This window comes from Psittacula echo (genome assembly GCF_963264785.1).
Source record: "Psittacula echo genome assembly, chromosome: 3".
NCBI lineage: Eukaryota > Metazoa > Chordata > Aves > Psittaciformes > Psittacidae > Psittacula > Psittacula echo.
Window position 1 is genome coordinate 8,834,207 of NC_137736.1, and position 19,638 is coordinate 8,853,844.

At 46.8% G+C, this 19,638-nt stretch overlaps 1 protein-coding gene across 1 annotated transcript; it reads right to left on the reverse strand.

Moving 5' to 3' along the window:
* Nucleotides 1-6,394: 6,394 nt before the first annotated feature.
* Nucleotides 6,395-18,667, reverse strand: CD4 (CD4 molecule). Its single transcript, XM_080612776.1, has 10 exons — nt 18,607-18,667; nt 12,344-12,475; nt 10,463-10,618; nt 10,234-10,377; nt 9,717-9,992; nt 8,910-9,272; nt 8,554-8,790; nt 8,351-8,469; nt 8,066-8,133; nt 6,395-6,506 (listed from the first exon to the last, which is right to left on the reverse strand). The coding sequence occupies exons 2-10, from the start codon at nt 12,402-12,404 to the stop codon at nt 6,491-6,493; spliced, it is 1,440 nt and encodes a 479-aa protein (XP_080468902.1). The 5' UTR covers nt 12,405-12,475; nt 18,607-18,667; the 3' UTR covers nt 6,395-6,490.
* Between the last annotated feature and the right edge of the window lie 971 nt (nt 18,668-19,638).

Genomic DNA, 19,638 nt, shown 5'->3' on the forward strand with positions numbered 1-19,638 from the left:
AGATGAATGTTTGTCCTTACACAGCTGGACACCTTATAAAAGATTGGTTTTCCTCTGTTACATACATTAGTATTTGTATATGACATTTTCCTTGAGAAAAGGAAATACCAGGGTCAGTTTGTCAGGCCCATGGTTGTTCTGATGCTGCATGCCATTTGATGCATATCCTCCTGCTTCCCCCACTCCACGGCCCAACTGATGGAAGGCTTTGCGCACTCTTCTCAGTATGTTACTGACCCTGTTTGCATTCCTCCTGGCCCTGTAGCATCACTGATATCCCAGCGTGCAGAGTTCCAGTCTGTAAAGGACGTTCAAATGTAATTTCAGTGTTTAATTACACCACTTCCCAAAATTACCAAACACTTACTTGTTTGTTCTCATACAGGGAAAGGATAATTAGGAGCTCTTGAATCATTAATCTGGGATCCTATGATGTCTGGAAGGAGCCAAAACGGTTTATTTTCTTTGGATTTGTAACCCAGGAATGCAGTTTTCATTTTACCACCCGTTCCCCCAGCTTGCCTAGGTATGCCTGAGGTTTCTCAAGACCAAAACAATCTTTCCCTCTTTCAAAAATAGGCTGGGATTTCAGGAGCACTGCTGACACGCTGGATGCAGCTGGCCTGAGCCAGGGAAGCTCTCTGGCTCTCCTTCAGGACCTATGGATGCGTATCATCAGGTCCTATGGACTTGTGCACTGTCAGGTTCCTTAGATGGTCTCAAACCTGATATCCTACATCGTGTGGTTCTTCATTCTCCTAATTCCTGCCTTTGCCATCTGAGACTTGGGCAGTGTGGCTGGAACACCTGGTGGAGCCCAAGGCAAAATAAGTGGTTGAGTACCTCATCTTCACTATGTCCCAGGCAAGCAGGTCTCCCAGGTTCTTCCAAAGAGAGCCCACATTTTCCTTGTCTTCTTTTTATCACTGACATACCTACAGAAGCTTTTCTTGTTGCCCTTGATGTCCCTGGCCAGATTTCCTTCTATCATGGCTTTACCTGATCCCTGGCTGCTTGGACAGTTTCTCTGTATTCCTGCCAGACTACCTGCCCTTGCTTCCACCCTCTGTAGGCTTCCTTTTTGTGTTGGACTTTGTCCAGGAGCAAATCTTTCATCCATACAGGCCTTCTGGTGTTTTTGCCTGACTTCCTCTATGTTGGGATGCATTGCTCCTGAGCTTGGAGGAGGTGATTCTTGGATATTGACTAGCTTTCTTGGGTCCTTCTTCCCTGCAAGGCTTTATCCCATGGTACTCTACCAAGCAGATCCCTGAAAAGACCAAAGTCTGCTCTCCTGAAGCCCAGGGTAGTGAGCTTGTGCACCCTCCTCATTGCCCTAAGGTTCCCAAACTCCACCACTTTGTAATCACTGCAGCCAAGGCTTCCCTTGAGCTTCACATTCCTCACCAGCCCGCCCTTGTTGGTGAGACCAAGGTGCACCATAGCACCTCTCCTCATTGGCTCCTCTATCACTTGGAGAAGGAGTCTCCTGGATTGCTTAGGCCCTGCTCTGTTGTCCCTCAAGCAGGGTGGTTGAGGTTCCCCATGAGGAACAGGGCTCATGAAAGTGAGGCTGTTCCTATATGTTCATATAGGGCCTCCTCCACTCAGTCTTCCTGGTTGGGTGGCCTGTAGCAGACCCTGTCCCTGCCTGCACTTAAATCCTGACCCATAAACTTCTGTTCACTTCCTCTTCGATCCCCAGGCAGAACTCCACACACTCCAGCTTGTCACTGACACAGGGGGTGACACCCTCTCCTTGTCTTCCCTGCCTGTCCTTTCTGAAGAGCCTGTATCCTTACATTCCAACACTCCAGTTATAGGAGCCATCCCACCACGTCTCTGTGATGCCCATAAGATCACAGCCCTGCAGAATGCACACATCTCTGCCCCCTCTTGTTTATTCCCCATGCTATGTTTGCTTAGAGGCATTTCAGCTGGGTCCCTGCTGAAGCTGACTTACTGGATGGAGTGGCTGGAATTCCTTTATGCTGCTGTTCAGGTGCCCTCCTGCTGACCTGTGACCCCTCTCCAAGCTCTGGGCATCTCTTACTGGCAATGGCATCAGACTGGTAGGAGCAGGATTGATCAAGGTTTCCCTGCCCCAGCAACTTTAGTTTAAAGCCCCTTTCACCAGCTTGGCAGGCCTATGACTGAAGATGCTTTTTCCTTTCTGAACAGATGGACCCCATCAGCCTCCATCAGCCCCAGGATTCTCAAAGCAAGTCTCATGGTCTAAATAGCTGAACCCCTGTCTGTGGCACCAGTCCTGTAACCATTGTTGAATGGCCCGGTTCGACCGGTCCTTTCAAACGCCTTCCCAGTGACCAGGAGGATTGATGAGAAAGCTTCCTGTGCTCCAGAGTCCCTTACTGCTGCTCCCAGGGCTGCGTAATCCTGAACAGGAGGAGAGCCAAAGACTTCTTCAGGGGGGATGCTGGGGAAAGATGCTGAGGCACTTGAAGCGAATGCAGCCCACTGTGGTTTGGTGGTGTTGCTTGGATGTGATTGCACTAAGGAGCCCTGAGGTCTCTCCTGGTAAACATGTACTTGGGAATACTCTCAGAAAGGACCCAGTCCAGAGCTGAGCGCTCAAAAATGTCTGGTACTCCTATTCACCTTAACCTCTGAGAAGAGCGAATAGAAGCTACTGTCTCTCTGCAAGCTGCATTAGGCCGATGAGCCACTCAAATGGACGATGAAAACTGTTCTTTTTCTCCCCACTGAGATAAAAGGAGATGAGAAGAGGCTGAAGTGCACAGCTTCCTCCCTTCTAGACCTCGGGAGCATGCGAACAAACACACAGGGTCATTTGGCTCTGAAGGCTGAGGGATGCGAGTGCTTCACTGCAGAGCCCGCAGGGAGCATGAGTCACATGGGCTGCCTCAGCAGATCCAGGCTGACAGCATCCACCGAATCACTGCCTCGCCTTGCACTCAAAGGGCAGAAATAAATTGGGAAGCAGGAGAGGCTTGGGAGGTGGGGCTACAGCCGGGGTTATTTCAGCCCATGTGTTTCTAGTTCAGCAGAACTGGACATCTTCAGCTGTGCCCAAGCTCCTTCCTCTGCTGGAGCAAGCAGGTCTGTGGGTCCTGACAGGGGAGCGTGCATTAGAGGTGTGTCCGAAGTATGGAAACATGTGCTTTTTGTCTTCTGCAGCCCAGGAATATGGGGAACAGCAGTACCAGAAAGTACCCAACACTTCCTTAGGAAAAAACAGCACTTTCCAGTTTTTTCTGAACTTGCTTTCTGTGATGTTTCCACATGGCTGCACAGAGCTCTTGCTGCAGTTGTCATTTTGTGAGTATTGGCAGGTAAGCCTTTCTGAGCCCTGCATTAGCTTGGGACTACCCTGAGGAGCTGTCACCACATGATAAAATATGTCTGTCCTTGTGTTTGCCACTTTGCAGACTTGTGTATCACTGTGGTTTGCATCATGCAGAAGCATTATTCCATTGCATGGTGTAGACACACCCTTGTCACACCTAGCAAAGGTGTGACAATGCCACCTGAGAAGGAAGATCAGGATACATGCAACACAGCCTGTAAAGCCCTGGGATGCCACAAGGAAGGGACCACACAGAAGTGATCTGATAAAGACACCTGGCTTTTCATCTCTGTCTTCAGTGCCTCATAGGAGCACTATTATCACAGTATTACCTGCTGCACAGGCGGTGAAGACAGTGTATTGTGTCAGAAAGGGAGTGTGCTGTTGTGTTGCCTGGGCAAGATGTCACTAGAGTCCACTCTAGCTGGGGACTCATAAGGTACATCTACATTGGCACTTATGTTTTGTGCAGGCTTGTTCTTATCTGGTCTGTACCTCCACCTCCCTACTGCCTTGAGACCCACACTGGAGCTTTCAGTATTGCACTCAGATGGATCACAAAGCCCATGTAGGACTTGCTCTGTGGATGACATTTCTCTCAATCAGGGCAGTCGGTGCATCTAGGGAACAAAGAAGGTCATCATGTGAAAAGATACAGACAGGAGAGCTTCCAAAAAAAGAGATTTATGAGATAGGAGATTTATGAGATAGGAGCATAATGTGGTTTGTGCTTGCAGGTGAGTTTCAGGGCAGGGTCATGACTGTTGAGATCAAGAGACCTACTGAGGAAATGTGCAGTGTTGAGGAAGGTTTATCATTTTTGTTACACTCATCCAGGTGGGAGAACTGGAAGCTGTGCATCTGTACAGACGGCTGTACACTTACAGGCATCTCAGTGGTACCATCATATCCACTGTAATGCCAGCTAGGCTACTTGGAAATGGATGGAGGGACCTTCTGCATCTTTGTGAATGGGGACACAGCGTTTGGTTGCTTGTGGGGACTCAGCATGTTTCTTCCAGCCCTTGGAAAAGAGCAGGACTGGGGTTGCTGAGCTAAGGGTTGCACATCCACGTGGTGACACTCCTCACCCTGTGAGAGCCCACCCTGTGATGGAGGCCAGGTAGGGCCTGTTATCTTAGGGGTTTTTATTAGGATGATCCTCCAGCTGACAAAGTCAAGGCTTGTGTTCTTAAGTACAGATCTGGTTGGTTCAGCTGCCAGAGCCTCAGATGAGCATCTGAACTGCTGGATGATGGCTGCAGTGCCAGAGGAGCTTTGTGACGGATGCTCACCCAGTGTGCTGCTTTGTCCACCCAGGGATCAGGCAGTACAGGATAATCCCTCTCTTCTGGACATCAGTATGAGTGGAAAGTGGAGCAGATTTAGGTACTTGAGCAGTTATTTAAGGAGAAGGATCTGTACTGCAGGAGAAGGGGTTAGTTTTGTTTGTGGGGTCTATGCCAAACGCTTTATAATGATTGCTATATTGACCACCACTGACATGTGCTCATTTTCCCTCATACAGCTCCCAAAATGGACCTCTCCTTAAGCCTTAATGATGCTTTGTTTAGCAGATTGATGGGCCTCAACTGAATCCCAAAGTACACTGGCAGTTCAGGGACGGGACAGGAGCAGGAGGAGTGACTATACACCCATGGGTATGGGCCAAGGCTTTTCCAAAATTAATGTAGTTTTTCCTGCAGCAGCACAAACTATGGGAAGGAAAACAGCATTAGCACAGGTCTTCATCACTCCTGTTTGCGTGAGGATGACGGTGGAGGAGCAGGCATGACACTGATGGTGGCCCACACCTGCTGCCACAGCTGCCTGGGGCTGCGTCCCCACTGAGGGGCAGAGATGGGGTTGTGGGGGGCAGGATTTCCCCCCGCTCACAGATGTCATCTCTGCCGTTGTTGGCACCTGCATTCTCTGTCAGTAACGGCATGATGCTCCAGTACCTCCAGCATGGGGGAACTCTGCTGTGGGGAGCCCTTCCCACAGCTCCTCTGTGCCTCTGCGCAGCAAGCCCAGTGCAGATGAACAGATCTGGACTGCAGGCAGTGACAGCTGTAGGAGCTCGAGGCTTTTCTGACCCACCGCTGGCAGACAGTAGAATAACTTCTGCAAACACAGGGCTTCTGTGTACATATTCCAACAGTATTTTTTGGTTCCAGGACATTCTGGCATCTCTGCAACACTCTGGTACTTCCATCCTAAATTTACTGGGCTTCTCACTCCCACTTCCCATCTCCTTGAGCCAACAAAGAATCGTTTTGTTGAGAACCATTTCAATGGCTTTCTCAGAAGCATCTGTTCCTTGTGCTCTGTAGGTTTGCTCAGTCCGAGGCTGGTTTGTTCCCCTAGGAAATGACTTGGCCACCCCATTCCAAACTTACCTTCTTGATCAACATTCACAACTACTTCAGGTGTTTCCAGAAGCTATTGGTAGCCTGAACTGCCCTCCCAACAAAATTATTCCTGAATTATGCCACTGCTTCTGGTGTTTTCACCTGTGCATTGGCTTGTTATAGGAGAGGTGAAGACTACAGCCTGAGGAGGGGTTTGGGGGGTTCTGTAGGGCTCAGACTGCCCAGGTAAGGCAAATGAGGATGGACAGATTTCACAGAGAGCAGAGGGAAGAGTGCATTAAGGAAGGCTCGTGGCAACCAGGGAGGTGGGAGATGGTGAGAATCAGGATTACACATCCTAGCAGGAAAGGGAGAAATGTGAATTTGAACAGAAAAAAAGTGCTTCAGAAAAAATTTGGCCCATCTTGCAAAAAAACCCCAAACTAACTCAACCCCAAAGTAATTTATTGTAGCTCAGGCATAAAAGAATTGCATAAAATTGGTTCCACAAGAAGGTCAAATTAAGTGCACGCGCAAAATACAAATGTGTGTGTGTATATATATATAGATACTATTCAATGCCTCTCGTTATAGAACTGGTGACCAATCACAGCCCTTAAGGGTTTCTTGTCTTGTCTTTCAGCTTCTAGACAGACAACATCCCTCTGTGGCATTAGACTGGGAAAATGATGAAGAAATAAAGAATTACATCAAAACAGGAGAAAGATGGATTAACAGAGCACTATGCGCTGCCCGGTGTTTAGGTACAAGCAGAGACTTCATCAGTCCTTCTGACCCCAGTGCTGCAATACTACTTATTGAGCCAGCTGCAAGAGAAAAGTACTGTGTGAGTATCAGTACTGCACAGGTGAAAGGCTTCACCTGGATACCTTGCAGCCAGCCCCATACTTGTTTGTGTAGTGTAGAGAATGACTCCCCATGTCTGTAGCTAGGAATTCAAATGGTTACTTGTGCATCCACACGGTTTAGATTTAGGTTTCAGTTACACTGAGTTGTTTACTTGACAAAGAGAGTTAAAGAACAACTGTATCAGCACTTGTATGGCACAGATTTATCTAGGTTTTGATGTAGCTCTATGGGCTTTGTCCTCTCCTTTTGAGGAGTATTTTTGAACCTAACTCTCTGCATACACATCCCAGCTGGGAAGCAGTATTTACCAATAAACATTCTCACTGAATTCTCAGTGACAGTATAAAAAATAGGTCAAACTGTCACAGTTTGCCACTGTCACCAGTGAAAATTAAGCAGAAGTCCAGTTCTGTATCTATACATTCACTGAACTTGTTCTTGCAATCATTTATACTGTCCTTAGCTCTCCACTTTCAGTGGCAGAATAGCTGTCAGTGTTTCTCCACAGCTGCTTCTGCATCCGGATACCATGTAAGCTTAATGACCTGGGAAAGGGCAGCTTCTTCTCCAAGAAAACCTTCCTACCATGAAAAAGGCCAGGACCTGATGGTGTATTTCGTATCACCCAAGGCCTTTGGAAGAGGGCCTGGTTCACTGTGTTCTGTGGTTTTATCTTCTCTTTCCTTGCTCCCAGGAGGCTATCGGCCATTTTCAGGTTGCAGTCCAGCACTGTGCTAGCACAGCTGTGATTACATAGAATCATAGACTGGCTTGGTTTGGAAAGGACCTTAAGATCATCTAGTTCCAACCCCCTGCCATGGGCAGGGACATCTCCCACTAGACCAAAGCACATAGCCTGGAACTCCATACTAAGCAAATCACATCTCTGAATGCAGAGCTTGCGTTGCAGCCTACACAAGTCAAGCACAGCCCTTCACTCACAGAGTAACCCATACAACCTAGTGTGCTATACTCGAGATTTAATATTCACCTTAATATCTCTTGAATTCTGACTCTTAGCATTTAAGCAGGCTAAAAGTATTCACATCCTGTTCAGATTAAATTGACTTTAATATTCCATTTATCAGCAATAGATGCTTCACTACTGTATTTTTATACCTGATTTGATTTTAAAATTTGAGTTTCATCCTTAAGCTTGGTTATGTGCCTTCCACCTCCACAGGTATATATCTAGGTCCCAAATCCACCATGGAACCTATTGAAGAACTCAGTAGCTCCAGCTTGGGTTTGGCTAACATCTCTCAAACATCAAGGTAATTCAAGTTGAAACCTCTCTGCTCAAAAGGTTCTCAGCACAGTGCTACCATGGGTTTGGGTCACAACAGGAAATTCATTAAACATAGCTTGTGACTTCATGTAGGAGCTGAAAATGCTGACATGCAACTGTACTGCAGCACCAAGCAGGCTCAAGCTCCGTTTCTTCCTGCTCTACCATCCAACCCCCCTGTCTTGAAACCAGTCTTTGCCCATTCTGGGTGCTGTCATTGCCACTTACCGTTGACACTGACATGTCTTGTTTTCCAGCAAGTATTGTCTTGCTTGTGCCATCCTTTTTCTCTGTCGCTGCCAGGAGAGAAGGGATAAATAACAATTGGATATTTTTATGCTTCAAATGCTTTCCTCTGAAGTGGTAGTGAAGTACTGTCTGACATCTGCAGATTGTCTGTTTCTAACAGTTTGCTCTAAGGATTGACCCTTTACCTGTTCTGCCTCACACCCACACAGAAAACCAGAGTCCTCCTATGGTTTGATCACCTTTCACGGGGACCAGGGAACTCACCCTTCTCCGCTGCCATCTTATGCTACTGATGATGCACAGGCACACAAGGCCAAGTGTTAATACACTGCCTCCAATACTTGCTCCAATAGTCACATAGCTGTTCCAAACAGGAGTTTCCTCTGGGGAAGGAAAAAAGTATTCAGAAACAAAGGGAATTTTAAGACTTTTGGGTGGAGGCAGGGGCATGATGCTGATGTCCATACCCACGGGGTAATGAAGGCTGATCTTCCTGTCATTGTCTTCTATGAGGTGACAGTTCCACAGCCCTGCAGCACTGACTTTCACCTTTACTTCATGCTGCTTGGACTTCTTGATGTCCATCTGCGTCCCATTCACACGTTCCCAGAGCAAGTGGGCATTGGATGGGAGCGGACCAGAGACTTGGCAGGTCAGGGTCATCTCAGCTCCTCTGGGGAGTGGCCCCGCGTGGCTTGCTGAGACTGTAAAGGAAAGAAGAGAGCACATGAGTGAGAGAATAGGGAGATGGGTCCCCCCATGCTTTTGTGGCTTCCAGGTTTCTGCAGATCCTCATCTCTTGGTACACTTCTCTTTCTCTCACCTTTCATCACCACCAGGTCTATCCTGCTCTGCACGTGTCTTCCTTTGTATGCCAGCTCGCACTTGTACTGCCCAGAATGGTTGAAATGGACTTTGGGGAGTTCCACTTTTATGGTACCTTCAGGTTTGCTTTCAGGTATCTCAAACCAAAAGTGACTGCTTTTTTTGGTCTCATGCTGCTCTCCTCGTGCTGTGATGCTGAAATCAAGTAGCTCATGGGCGGTTGCACTTTCCTGTTGTTTCCAATTCAGCTGTCCTATGAAATCTTCTTTCCATTTTATCTTCTGGAAGTTCAGAAGCCAGGACAAGATGACAGTGCTGTCAACAGTTACATACTTTCTTTCCAAATTTGGATTCTGAAAACCTGAATTCAGAAGAGACAAGGAATATAGAGGCAAGGAAAGCCAAGGCTACACTTCCCTGTTTCTACCTTTGGACTGGAGAGAGACACACTGTGCTCAGTTGAAGGAGGAGTTGAAGAAAAGCCATGAGTTACTCCAAGAAGGTTAAACAGTTAGTGTCTGAGAACAAGTTTAAAGAACCAAAGCTCCCAAGCTCACCAGAGCTGACAAAAACATCTGAAGGAGAGGAGGATCCTCTCCTCACCACACCGGGAGAGGCAAATGGAAGCAATTGTGGAAGAGGGTTCAGGGAGCAAAGCCATCCTCAAGCTGCAGTGTTGGAGACCCTGGGAAATTGACCCTGGAGCACAATTGCTTGGGATACTGGAAAGTAGAAGCTCAGCTCAAGAGCTGGAGAGAGCACTGGTTCCTGAGCATGTGTGAGTTGCATTTTTGTTATCGCATACCTAATACCTTCACATCAAACGGGATGTTTTGATTAATCAGTGGAGAGTCTGACTGGATGTGACACATCCAGGTCCCGCTGTCCGTAGCCTCCAGTTGCTTTAACTTCAGTATGTACTTTTGACGGGTCGTGTTTTCTGAGGGTGTTGATCTTACTGTGTTCTTGTTACTGTCAGACACCGTGATAGTGAGATCCGGTAGAGAATGGGATGAACTTTGCATTAAAGTCAGCTCAGGGAATTCGTTCGCCAGGAAGCACCCGTCTGAAGAAATCGTCACTGTAAAAACAAAAGGTGCAGTCAGTAAGTCTACCCCTTTTCCTGTGAGAGAGGGACAAGTGTCACAGCCAAGAGAATATGGAGACTCTGTGCTCTGGAGATGGAGGAGAAATGAGCTCTGATAGACCAGGCCAGAATAAATGGCAGCTGGATAAAGAATTCCAGCAGAGATGTCTCTCTGAGCTCTATGGTCCATTTCCCTCCTCACCTTCTCATGGATAAAAGCCCTTTAATCACTCACATTGAAAGACATGCAGTGAGATACTGACTACGTGAGAGTCATATTCACAGGTGTAGGTGCCAGCATCAGAGAGCCTTAAGTCCAACACCTTCAGGTGTTTACTCCTGCGGTCAATTTCGGATCGATTGGTCATGGTAGCTTTGCCTTTTGAGAAAATAAGCTTGGTTAGAAGGGAAGAGGTTTCTCAGGGATGTCCCGGGGAGGAGGGGTGATGACTTGGAAGCCTTACCTTTCAAATAGTTATCTCCATATTGTCTTATAAGAAGATTATTGTACTTCCAGGTCACCTCTGTTTTATGAGGTATGCCTCTGCAGTTCAGGATCACTGTCTGTCCTGCCACTCCAATCTGTAGTTCACTTTGCTGAGCCATAATGGGGATCAGACCTGAAAGTCAATATCCACCAAAAAAACACATACATTCACTTTGCAAAGAGTGGCTCAGTGAATATTTCCCATTTCTCCAAAAAGGAGCAGATGTTTCTTCTCCCTTTTCCAGATACTGGGAAGATTATCCTCAGTTTCTAGACTTTTCACTCCTTTACCCCATCCATCCATCCATCCATCCATCCATCCATCCATCCATCCATCCATCCCTTTTCTTTCCAGCTCCATAGCTTCCCTCCCCATCACTTTGGGCTCTTTATCTGGCTAATGGTTATACTGTTTCACATACATTCAGAAAGAGTGAAAATACCAGTGGTTGTGGTGGATTCACCATGATTTCCAATTTTGAGATATTGACAGTTTTACTGAAACAACCTTTTTCCACTGGAAAAGATGTAGTTGTCCTACTGATAGCAAAGGCAGGGCAGCATATGCCAGCCTTCCTTCACTCCCCAGTCAAGGCCTGAGGCAGTACTGACAAATTTTCTCATCCTTTTCTCCAGTTTTTGCATGGAGCCAGACTGAGAGCCCAGGAAAATGACAGGATAAAGTAAGAAAGAAAAAGGGAAGGCTGGCCTAACATCAGGTTTCTGTTCTTGGAATGAGGGTTCTGTGACAGTAAAAGAAGTAGGAAGTATAATGTTGAAGAAATATTAGTGATAGTTTCTTGGAAGAACCACTTCCTTTCCTTCCCTGCAAAGAAGACTCCTGCAGGAAACCATAAGGAAGAGATGGAGTTGCCAGAGGTATGACTGGAACTGCTGGGAAGCCCTCAGAGCTGCTTAGCCTGCAGATCACCAGGTGACTCTTGTACTAGAGAGCCACAGAAGTGCAAAATAAAAGGTTTCTATGAGTTTAATGGAGGGGTTTCCACAAGTTACATATTTCTCCAAAAATATATGTAAACCACAGCATTGCCCATACAGACTTTTGATAATAACACGGACCACTGTGAAATTATAAACGTTATTCATAAGAGTTGGGATTTTTGCTTTGCTTTTGGTTCTAGGGTGCGTAAAAGATTTCCAATCTTTCCTCTGCAACCAGAGGAATCAAAGCTGATTATCTGACAAGTGCAGGCTTGGGCTTCTTCAGTCGCTTTCCTTTCTTGGAAAATGAGGACTAAAAAGTCCACTTAAATTTAATGACATCAGCAGTCAAACTAAGCAAGCTGGTAGCATCGCATTTGTAAGTGCAAATGTGTAATGAGAAGCACACATGTTTTGCCTGGACAGCTGGAGGTGGTGTGAAGGGCAGTAATTTTCACTCTGTGCTCCGTGAGCACCCTGGCTTCCACAGAAACCCTTCTTTTGCATCTCTACAGGCCAGCTCCCCAAACCTAGTGATGCCCCAGACATCCTGGTTTTGGCTGGCAGGTTCAGAAGGCAGGCTGGGAACAACCTAAGTCCCAAAGTTTGAGTTGTCCATGGTGCCTCTGAAATAAAAGGACAGGGATGTAGGGACCCTCTGCTTCTAGAGGTCCCTCTGGCCTAATCTCGGCTGCATGGCCCCACAGATTGCTGCTGGGCACTGCAGCGATGAGCCAGACAAGGTAAGAAGGCAGCTGTCACAGCTTCATGGTTGGAATGAGCCTGCTCTAACTTACTGTGTTACCTGTGAGGTAAGTTACATGGCAAATCGGGAGGAGTATAAAACCACCCCACAGGTTGTGAGGCTTGTGGAAAGGCTGTAAGAACTGGGTGGAAGCTGTTGCTGAGGACTTACCCAGATGCAGAACCAAGAAGATGGCAAGTGTGCTGGTCACCACCATGCTGCATGATTCCATCACTGTGGGAATGCAGCTCACTGCTGCAGACTGCAGGGCTGGAAATGCTGTCGCTGCTAAGGGATGCTATCCTGGAAGACCCAAATGCTCTGTTAATAATGATTAATTTTCAGACCTCAGTGCATAGGATCCATGTTCCCAGTCAGCACGCACCCATCCTTCAGGACAACGAAATGGAAACTCATTGGTAAAATCACTAGAGCCCTGTGTTCCAGCAAAGGATCCAGTTGCAGTGTTCCCTCTAGAGTTCGACATTAAACATAGCATTTTCCTCATCCCTAGGATTCTGGCACTCACTGGACTGCAGGTGTTTATACTGCCAAGAATTCTGTGGGGTTTTTTACTTCTCTATGGTGGGTTATTACAGTGATTAAGGCTAAACACATACAGGGCTGCTTTAGCAAATGCACAGCCAGCAGCCTGAGAAAAGTAAATATTTTCCTCTATTTGGCACACATGAGGTCTACTCTAGAATACAGGATCCAGTTTTGGGCCCCCAGTACAAGATGGATGCCAAAAAACTGGACAGAGTCCAATGGAGGGCTAGCGGGATGGTAAGGAGGTTGGACCTCCTTACCTGATGTACAGGGAGAGATGAGAATGTGGGTTTGGTAGGGAGAAGAGAGCCAAGGTGGGATCTTATTTCAGTCTCCCATTATCTAAAGGATATTACATAGAAGAAGAAACCAGATGTGCACAGGAGAGGAACAAGAGGCAGCAGCTATAGGTTGCAGCAAGGAACTAGACATAAAGAAAAACTTCTGCCCACTGAAGATGGTTCAGTACTGGAGTTCAATATTGGCCCAGAGATGCCAGGCAATCGCCATCCTTGGCGATACTCAGAAGTTCCCTGGATAAGGCCATGAGCAACATGCTGCAGCTTTAGAGTCAACCCAGCTGTGAGCAGGAGGTTGGACTGGAAACCTCTAGAGGTCCCTTGCTATCCAAGTATTTCTGTGTGACTGTTGTGGTTTAAGCCCAGCCGGTAACTCAGCACCACGCAGCCAGATGCTCACTCACTTCTTTCCCCTCACTCTGGGTGCAATAGGGAAGAGAATCAAAAGAATGTAAACCCCATGGGTTGAGATAAGAACAGTCCAATAACTGAAGTATAATATAACACTACTATTACTAATAATGATAAGGGAAATAACAAGGGGCAAGAATATAAAACTGAAATGGCAAGGGGAAACAACAATTAATACAAGTGATGCACAATGCAATTGCTCACCACCTGCTGACAGATACCCAGCCTGACCCGAGCAGCGATCTGAGCGTTCCTGGTGACTCCCCCCGATTTCTATACTGGGCATGACGTGCTGTGCTATAGAATACCCCTTTGGCTAGTTTGGGTCAGGTGTCCTGTCTCTGCTTCCTCCTAGTGTCTTGTGCCCCTCCTCCCTGGCAGAGCATGAGACTGAAAAGTCCTGGATAGGGGTAAGTGCTACTGAGCAACAACTAGAACATCGGTGTGTTATCAGCATTGTTCTCAGACTAAAGACAGAACACAGCACTGCACCAGCTACTAGGAAGGAGAAAAATAACTGTTACAGCTGAAACTAGGACAGTGATTTTGTGATTCTATGACTAAGGCCATCTTTAAGCTGTTATTAATATTTTTCTTTAGTTTCTTCTCTTTTTTTTTTTTTTTTTTTTTTTTGGTCTATTTATTTCTTACCTTAAATATCTCAATAACCACCAGGTCTGATGTTCTTGGAAAGACTTGTTTGAATTCTTAGGACTATTCAACAAAAAGGCTGGGAAGAAGGGAAGGATGAGGTCTGAAAGAAGCTGCCTTGATGGTAACAAAACCTGAAGCGGGATCTGAGAGCTAACATCAAATCAGGTGAAGTATCTGACTGTAGCACAAACCAAGTGCTGGTGTCAGCTTCAGCTAGGTGGTCTGACAAGGTGAAAGGCTGCTGGTGCAAGGAGACTACTGAGCTCTCCATCCCTAAACCAAGATATATCACAAAAAGGAAGCCAAGCAGATTAACTGGCTTGGGAGCAAGCAGAAACAGAACATCTCACCTCTACAAAAGCAAGCACTCCCCATGCCAAGAGCATGATAGACTGAATACTGGAGTTGTGACAAAAATAAATGCCAGAATAATTTTATACAATATTTATATGTGTGATATTAAGTAGAATATATTCTATTAGAGGATAATTTAACACTGAAATTAATTTAAATGATCAGAGCACATGAAACTATCATGGAGTAGACATCAGCAGTACATTTACATGGAGATCAGGCCAGCACGACTGACAATCTGACAGCTAGACGAACATACACACATGCACATATGGAAACTGCAGGTGCAAGAGCAACGCAGCAGCCGTGTGCACCATTAGAAGAGAAATAGATGGCAAAGGCACAGTCAAAGAAGATCTGTGGCTCACCTTGTGCAGAGCAAAAAACCTATCTGGCCACAGCTGGAGCTGTTTTGTGCAGAAATAGTAAACCAAAGAGGCCAGCGCACATGATTGGAAATCACTTCTAAGAGGATGCAGTAGCAGTGATCAAGCAGCCTGCTCGGCTATGCTATAGCAACAAGGCATTTGCATGCATCTAACTCTGCAGAAACATCTATAACCAAGAACTGGCGTAGGGCCCTGAGTAAGAGCCATTCCTGAGATGACACAAGAAACCTTGTTCCCGCTGTGAACAGTCCCATCACCCATCCCAGTGGCACCAGCAGCAAAGGTCAGACCCTGCTCTAAAGTAATACCTGCAAATTAACAGTGTCAGTGCTGGGTTTGAAATACTTCAAAGTCATTAAACTTTGTATAAAACCTGAAGGTAAGGGAGCAGATAAAAGTTAACAAAATCGCTGAGTCACACACCATTGTTATGTTTTGGTGGGAATTTCTATTTTCCTGTCATCTTACTTCTTCAGTTTGTTCTTCACCTTCTTGCTACCTGCTTATTTAGCAAAACCACACAACCAGAGCACCGTGGGACGGGTGAACTGCTGACCTTGCTCAGCTTGCTAGAAGCAGATTGATTTATCTTTGTTTTTCTGTTTCTTCTCATGGTTTCACATGTTCTGCATTCCTACTTCATTCACACTAATCTTTGTATTTCTGTGGCAGATACCTACAATAGAATGTCTACCACCTACATGATACGTATCAGTGGGGAAAATGGGTTGCCTTCAGTTAGCATTTCTTTCACACATGTTCTCTCTGTCCCTGTTTATCTCTACTCCTCATGCATGCCACTTCCTATTTTCCCATGTCTTTCCCTCTGTATCCACATCCCTTCAGGCCAGATCACAGGCGACGTTACTCTGGAGTTTACAGATCTTGGGGAGCAAGGCTCTGCCATGTCAACTGAGCAAGCTGCTCTCATTAGTGGATGCCTGTAGCAGACCTGCAGCCTCTTTACAGGCAGCCCAGCTGTATCTGATGGTAGTACTCATAAATTAAGTGGTGTCAGGCAATGTCCCCAGGCACTGGAACACACTCATCAGTCCTGTTAAATTGCTAGAACATTTCCTGACACATTTTTGGCCCAGGACAAGTCTTGCTCTTCGCAGCAACTCTTGGGATGCATTTAGGTGATAGCATGGGCCAGGGACCACTCCCATTAAGTGGCTGGCCTGTAGCCAATTCATTTTGGAGGTTAAGTGAGTTTAATAGCCCAGACCATCTCATGCCAGTTGGCATCTGTGCCAGAAACGGTCCAGGCATACTTAATTTATTAGCACTTCTATCAGCGGAGGAGCAGGGCTCCCTCCCAAGTGAGCACTGATTTCCATTTCATTTTAACTTCCCCCTCTTATTAGACTTTTAAGGTTTAACTTCCTTCTTGACTTCTTTTAATGATCCCTGATGGACAGGAATTTTTAATTCCTCCCTGATGGACAGGAAGAGGACAGCAAGGAGTCTTGCTCCAAGGAATGATGCCTGCAGGATCAAGTCTGGCCTGGGGAACAGCCCCTCACTCCCTCCAGCACCAATGACGGCTGCAGAGAGCTCTCCCTCAGGCTGGCACCAGCATGACACAGGAGGAAACTGAAAAAGCACACACCAAAAACCCCAGCAACCGCTCCTGGTGCAGAGTCGGCATCTCCTTCCCTCAGTGTGCACCGGTGCCTCTTTCATGCCATGCGGTTTGCTTGTTTTCTCCTCTAGCCCTTGCTTGTGGCTGTGTTTTTGATCTGGCAGCCGCTCGCTTGCTCTGCCGGGGCCGGGGGGGCCTCCAGCCACCCATTGTCACAAGAGCTCCATATCTCCGGCTCTGCTGCTGCTCTGCACTTCTCCTTGCAGGGCCTGTGGCTGCCTCCAGCCCCTGTGTATCAGTTGCGTTTGGGGCTCGGGGTTACAGGGGCCACAGGTTACAGGGGCTACCTCGCTTTCTCTCAGCTTAAACATCTAAAGCAAAGCTGATCTGGCTTTTTATTCACTAGCGGTTTCTTATTAATGTTATTAACATTATTATGAACTTATAATGTCTTATTAAGGTCTTATTATTAACGTTAACATCTTACTCACTTATTAACAAAGTATGCTAGCAGCAGGCAGGGTAAGAGACCAAACACCACACAAATAGCCAGCAGAGGGCAAAGAGATGATAGGAGTGAAGGTCATTTCCCCCTCTGCTTAGCCCCATTTCTTTCCTCCTAATGCTTCTCTTTGTGACTGCACTAACCATCTTTCATCCCACAATTCACAACTGCAGCCCAGGGACAGCTTCCTGAAGCCACTGGAGGCTGTGACTAGCAAAGGCACTGAGATGCCCTCCAAAGGCAGGTTCCCCATTGCCTTACCAAGCCATGTGTGTGCTTGGGTTGACATTCAGGTACCATTAACTCAAATGCAAAAACAGAAAAAGCAAGATCTTACCATGCAGTTTAGTTGAGGGTATGTAGTGACAGGACAAGGGGTAAGGGCTTTAACCTGCCAGAGGGGAGATTTAGATGAGATCTAAGGTAGAAGCTCTTCCCTGTGAGGGTGCTGAAGTGCTGGCACAGGGTGCCCAGAGAAGCTGTGACTGCCCCATCCCCGGCAGTGTTCAAGACCAGGTTGGATGGGGCTTGGAGCAACCTGGTCTAGTGGAAGGTGCCCCTGCCCATGGTAGAGGGTTGGAAGTGGATGAGCTTTAAGCTGCCTTCCAAACCAAACCACTCTGTGATTCTACGATTCTATGATGTGCAGCCCAGACAGGAGAAGGGTCTATACACATATTGATAAGGTCAGCACAGCAAAATGATGTATTTCTGCCCATCCAGAGTAAAAATGCATCCCTCCTTAATTTTTTCCTGGTTAATACAGGGTCCCTGCATGAGGCTTTGGCAGATTGGGTGAGCACCATCCCCGGGTGCCCAAGAACCGCAAGCAGAAACAGAATGGATGCCCAGTTTAGGTGTGGGAAGCCGTGCTGTACTGCAGGCAGCTTTGGCAGCCATGTTCGTGAAGCACGGTGGAGGATAAAGGGAAAGTCTGCAGATGGAGTTCATGTGCACCAGGGGCTTAAGAGGACTGTTCAGTTTATAGCGGAGTACAAGAAGTAGTAACCTGAGCTCATGCACCATGTATAAAAATACCTGAGGTGGCTGATGAAGGCTGAGTACAATACACCTCTTGAAAGCTGACAAATTCAACCAGAAATGAAACTCCGATTTTCAGTGGTACGGCAGCCCATGGAAGGGGAAGGCAAAGTTCCTTTGCTTGTATCCTTAAACTGAAATGATCCTTCCTTCTCCAAGAAAACCTGCTCACTCAGCCCTGAGCTAGTGGATCAAGCTGCATCGGCAGCCAGTGTCAGGCAAGGAGTCAGTCAGCCTGGATTAGCAAAGCAGACCCCTCTGGTCTCATCACGTACAGATGTCATGTACAGATGTCCCTGCTTAGCTGGAGACCAGCACCTTCTGATTTTTCAGGCTTTATTTAGAATAAAGTTCCCCTTCCTGGAGGACACATGGAGAAGGTAATAGCAAGTGGCAGCTGGTGGAGGGATGCTCCCCAGTGCATTTCCAGCCCTTGGGGATATACAGTCACCAGTGGCAGGCCCTCATATTGGATATTTTTCCCCATATGTGGTTTAAAAAGATCTGATAGATCTTTAATTGGGGCAAAACGGATCCTTCTGTGCTGAAACAGCAACTCATGTGGAACAGAAAGTTCATGACATTAAAAAAAATGAAAACAGATTGGCCTCTTCTCTCAAAGAAAGCAAGAAAGCAAGTTTCCTTACCTCTTCTCCTTCCTTTCTGCTTCTGTGTTTCTGTCTCCTTGTGTTTTTCACCTGCCGTAACTGATCTCAACCAGCTACAGCTTAAACAAAAGAAGAATGAAGTTGATGTTCAGAAAGAAGCTCAACAGCCGTCAGCCTTGATGTCTCCTCTCCAGCTGGAGCATCAGAAAAGTCTTGCTGCTGGTCCAGGTTCTGCTCACATCCGCCAGCTCCTCTAGGTAGAAGATGACTTTCCAGATGCACACGATTTCAACTCTGGGTGTGAACAGAAATGGAGACCTTAATGAAAGCATGGGGAGAATGAGTGTGTGAAACAGAGAGAGCCTATTGGCCTATATGGCAGCTGATGGGAGGCTGTGGCGGGGGTGAAACTTAAAAGCGAATGGTTGGTTCTGCTCTACTGTCAAAGAAAGCTCACAAACTAATGTGTTAGCTGAGCAGATCCGGACCCAGCCTGTGCCTCTGGTCCTTTGTAAGAGCAAGCCAACCTCCATTTCGTAGCCTGTCTCCTGCATCACCGCTAAGAGGAGGCACCTCTGAGAAGTGGGCCTTGGACCTGACACCAGGGGTAGCACAGGGATAATAGCAGAGGAAGAGGGAATCCCTGATTGATATGTTAGGGGCACCTGCCTGTGGAGTATGGCTGAGATTTGGGGTGTGATGAGAGAAAATGTTCTTTATACCAGTGGTGGGTTGACTTTGGCTGGCCACCAGCTGCCCACCCAGCTGCTCTCTCACTCCGCCTCCTCAGCAAGGCAGGGGGAGAAGATGATACATGGGTCAGTGTAAAACCAGATGATGCTCACAAGTTAGCATCATGGGCAGAACAGACTCCGCTTGGGGAAAGATTAATTTAATTTGTGGTCAATTAAAAGCAGAGTAGGATAGTGATAAATAAATCAATCAATAGCAAAAACCCAACCCCCTCTTTTCTTCCCATGCTCAACTTCACACTTGACTCTTCTGCCCCTCCTTCTTTCCCCACAGTGTCACAGAGGAAGAGGTAGCGGCAGCTGTGGTCAGTTCATAACA

Coding starts and splice junctions, on each gene's coding strand:
- CD4 (XM_080612776.1), bottom strand. CDS start 12,404: ATGGAATCATGCAGCATGGTGGTGACCAGCACACTTGCCATCTTCTTG. Junction 10,378..10,462: donor TGGAGATAACTATTTGAAAG/GTAAGGCTTCCA, acceptor TTTTCTCAAAAG/GCAAAGCTACCATGACCAAT. Junction 8,134..8,350: donor TAAGATGGCAGCGGAGAAGG/GTGAGTTCCCTG, acceptor CTCTCCTGGCAG/CGACAGAGAAAAAGGATGGC.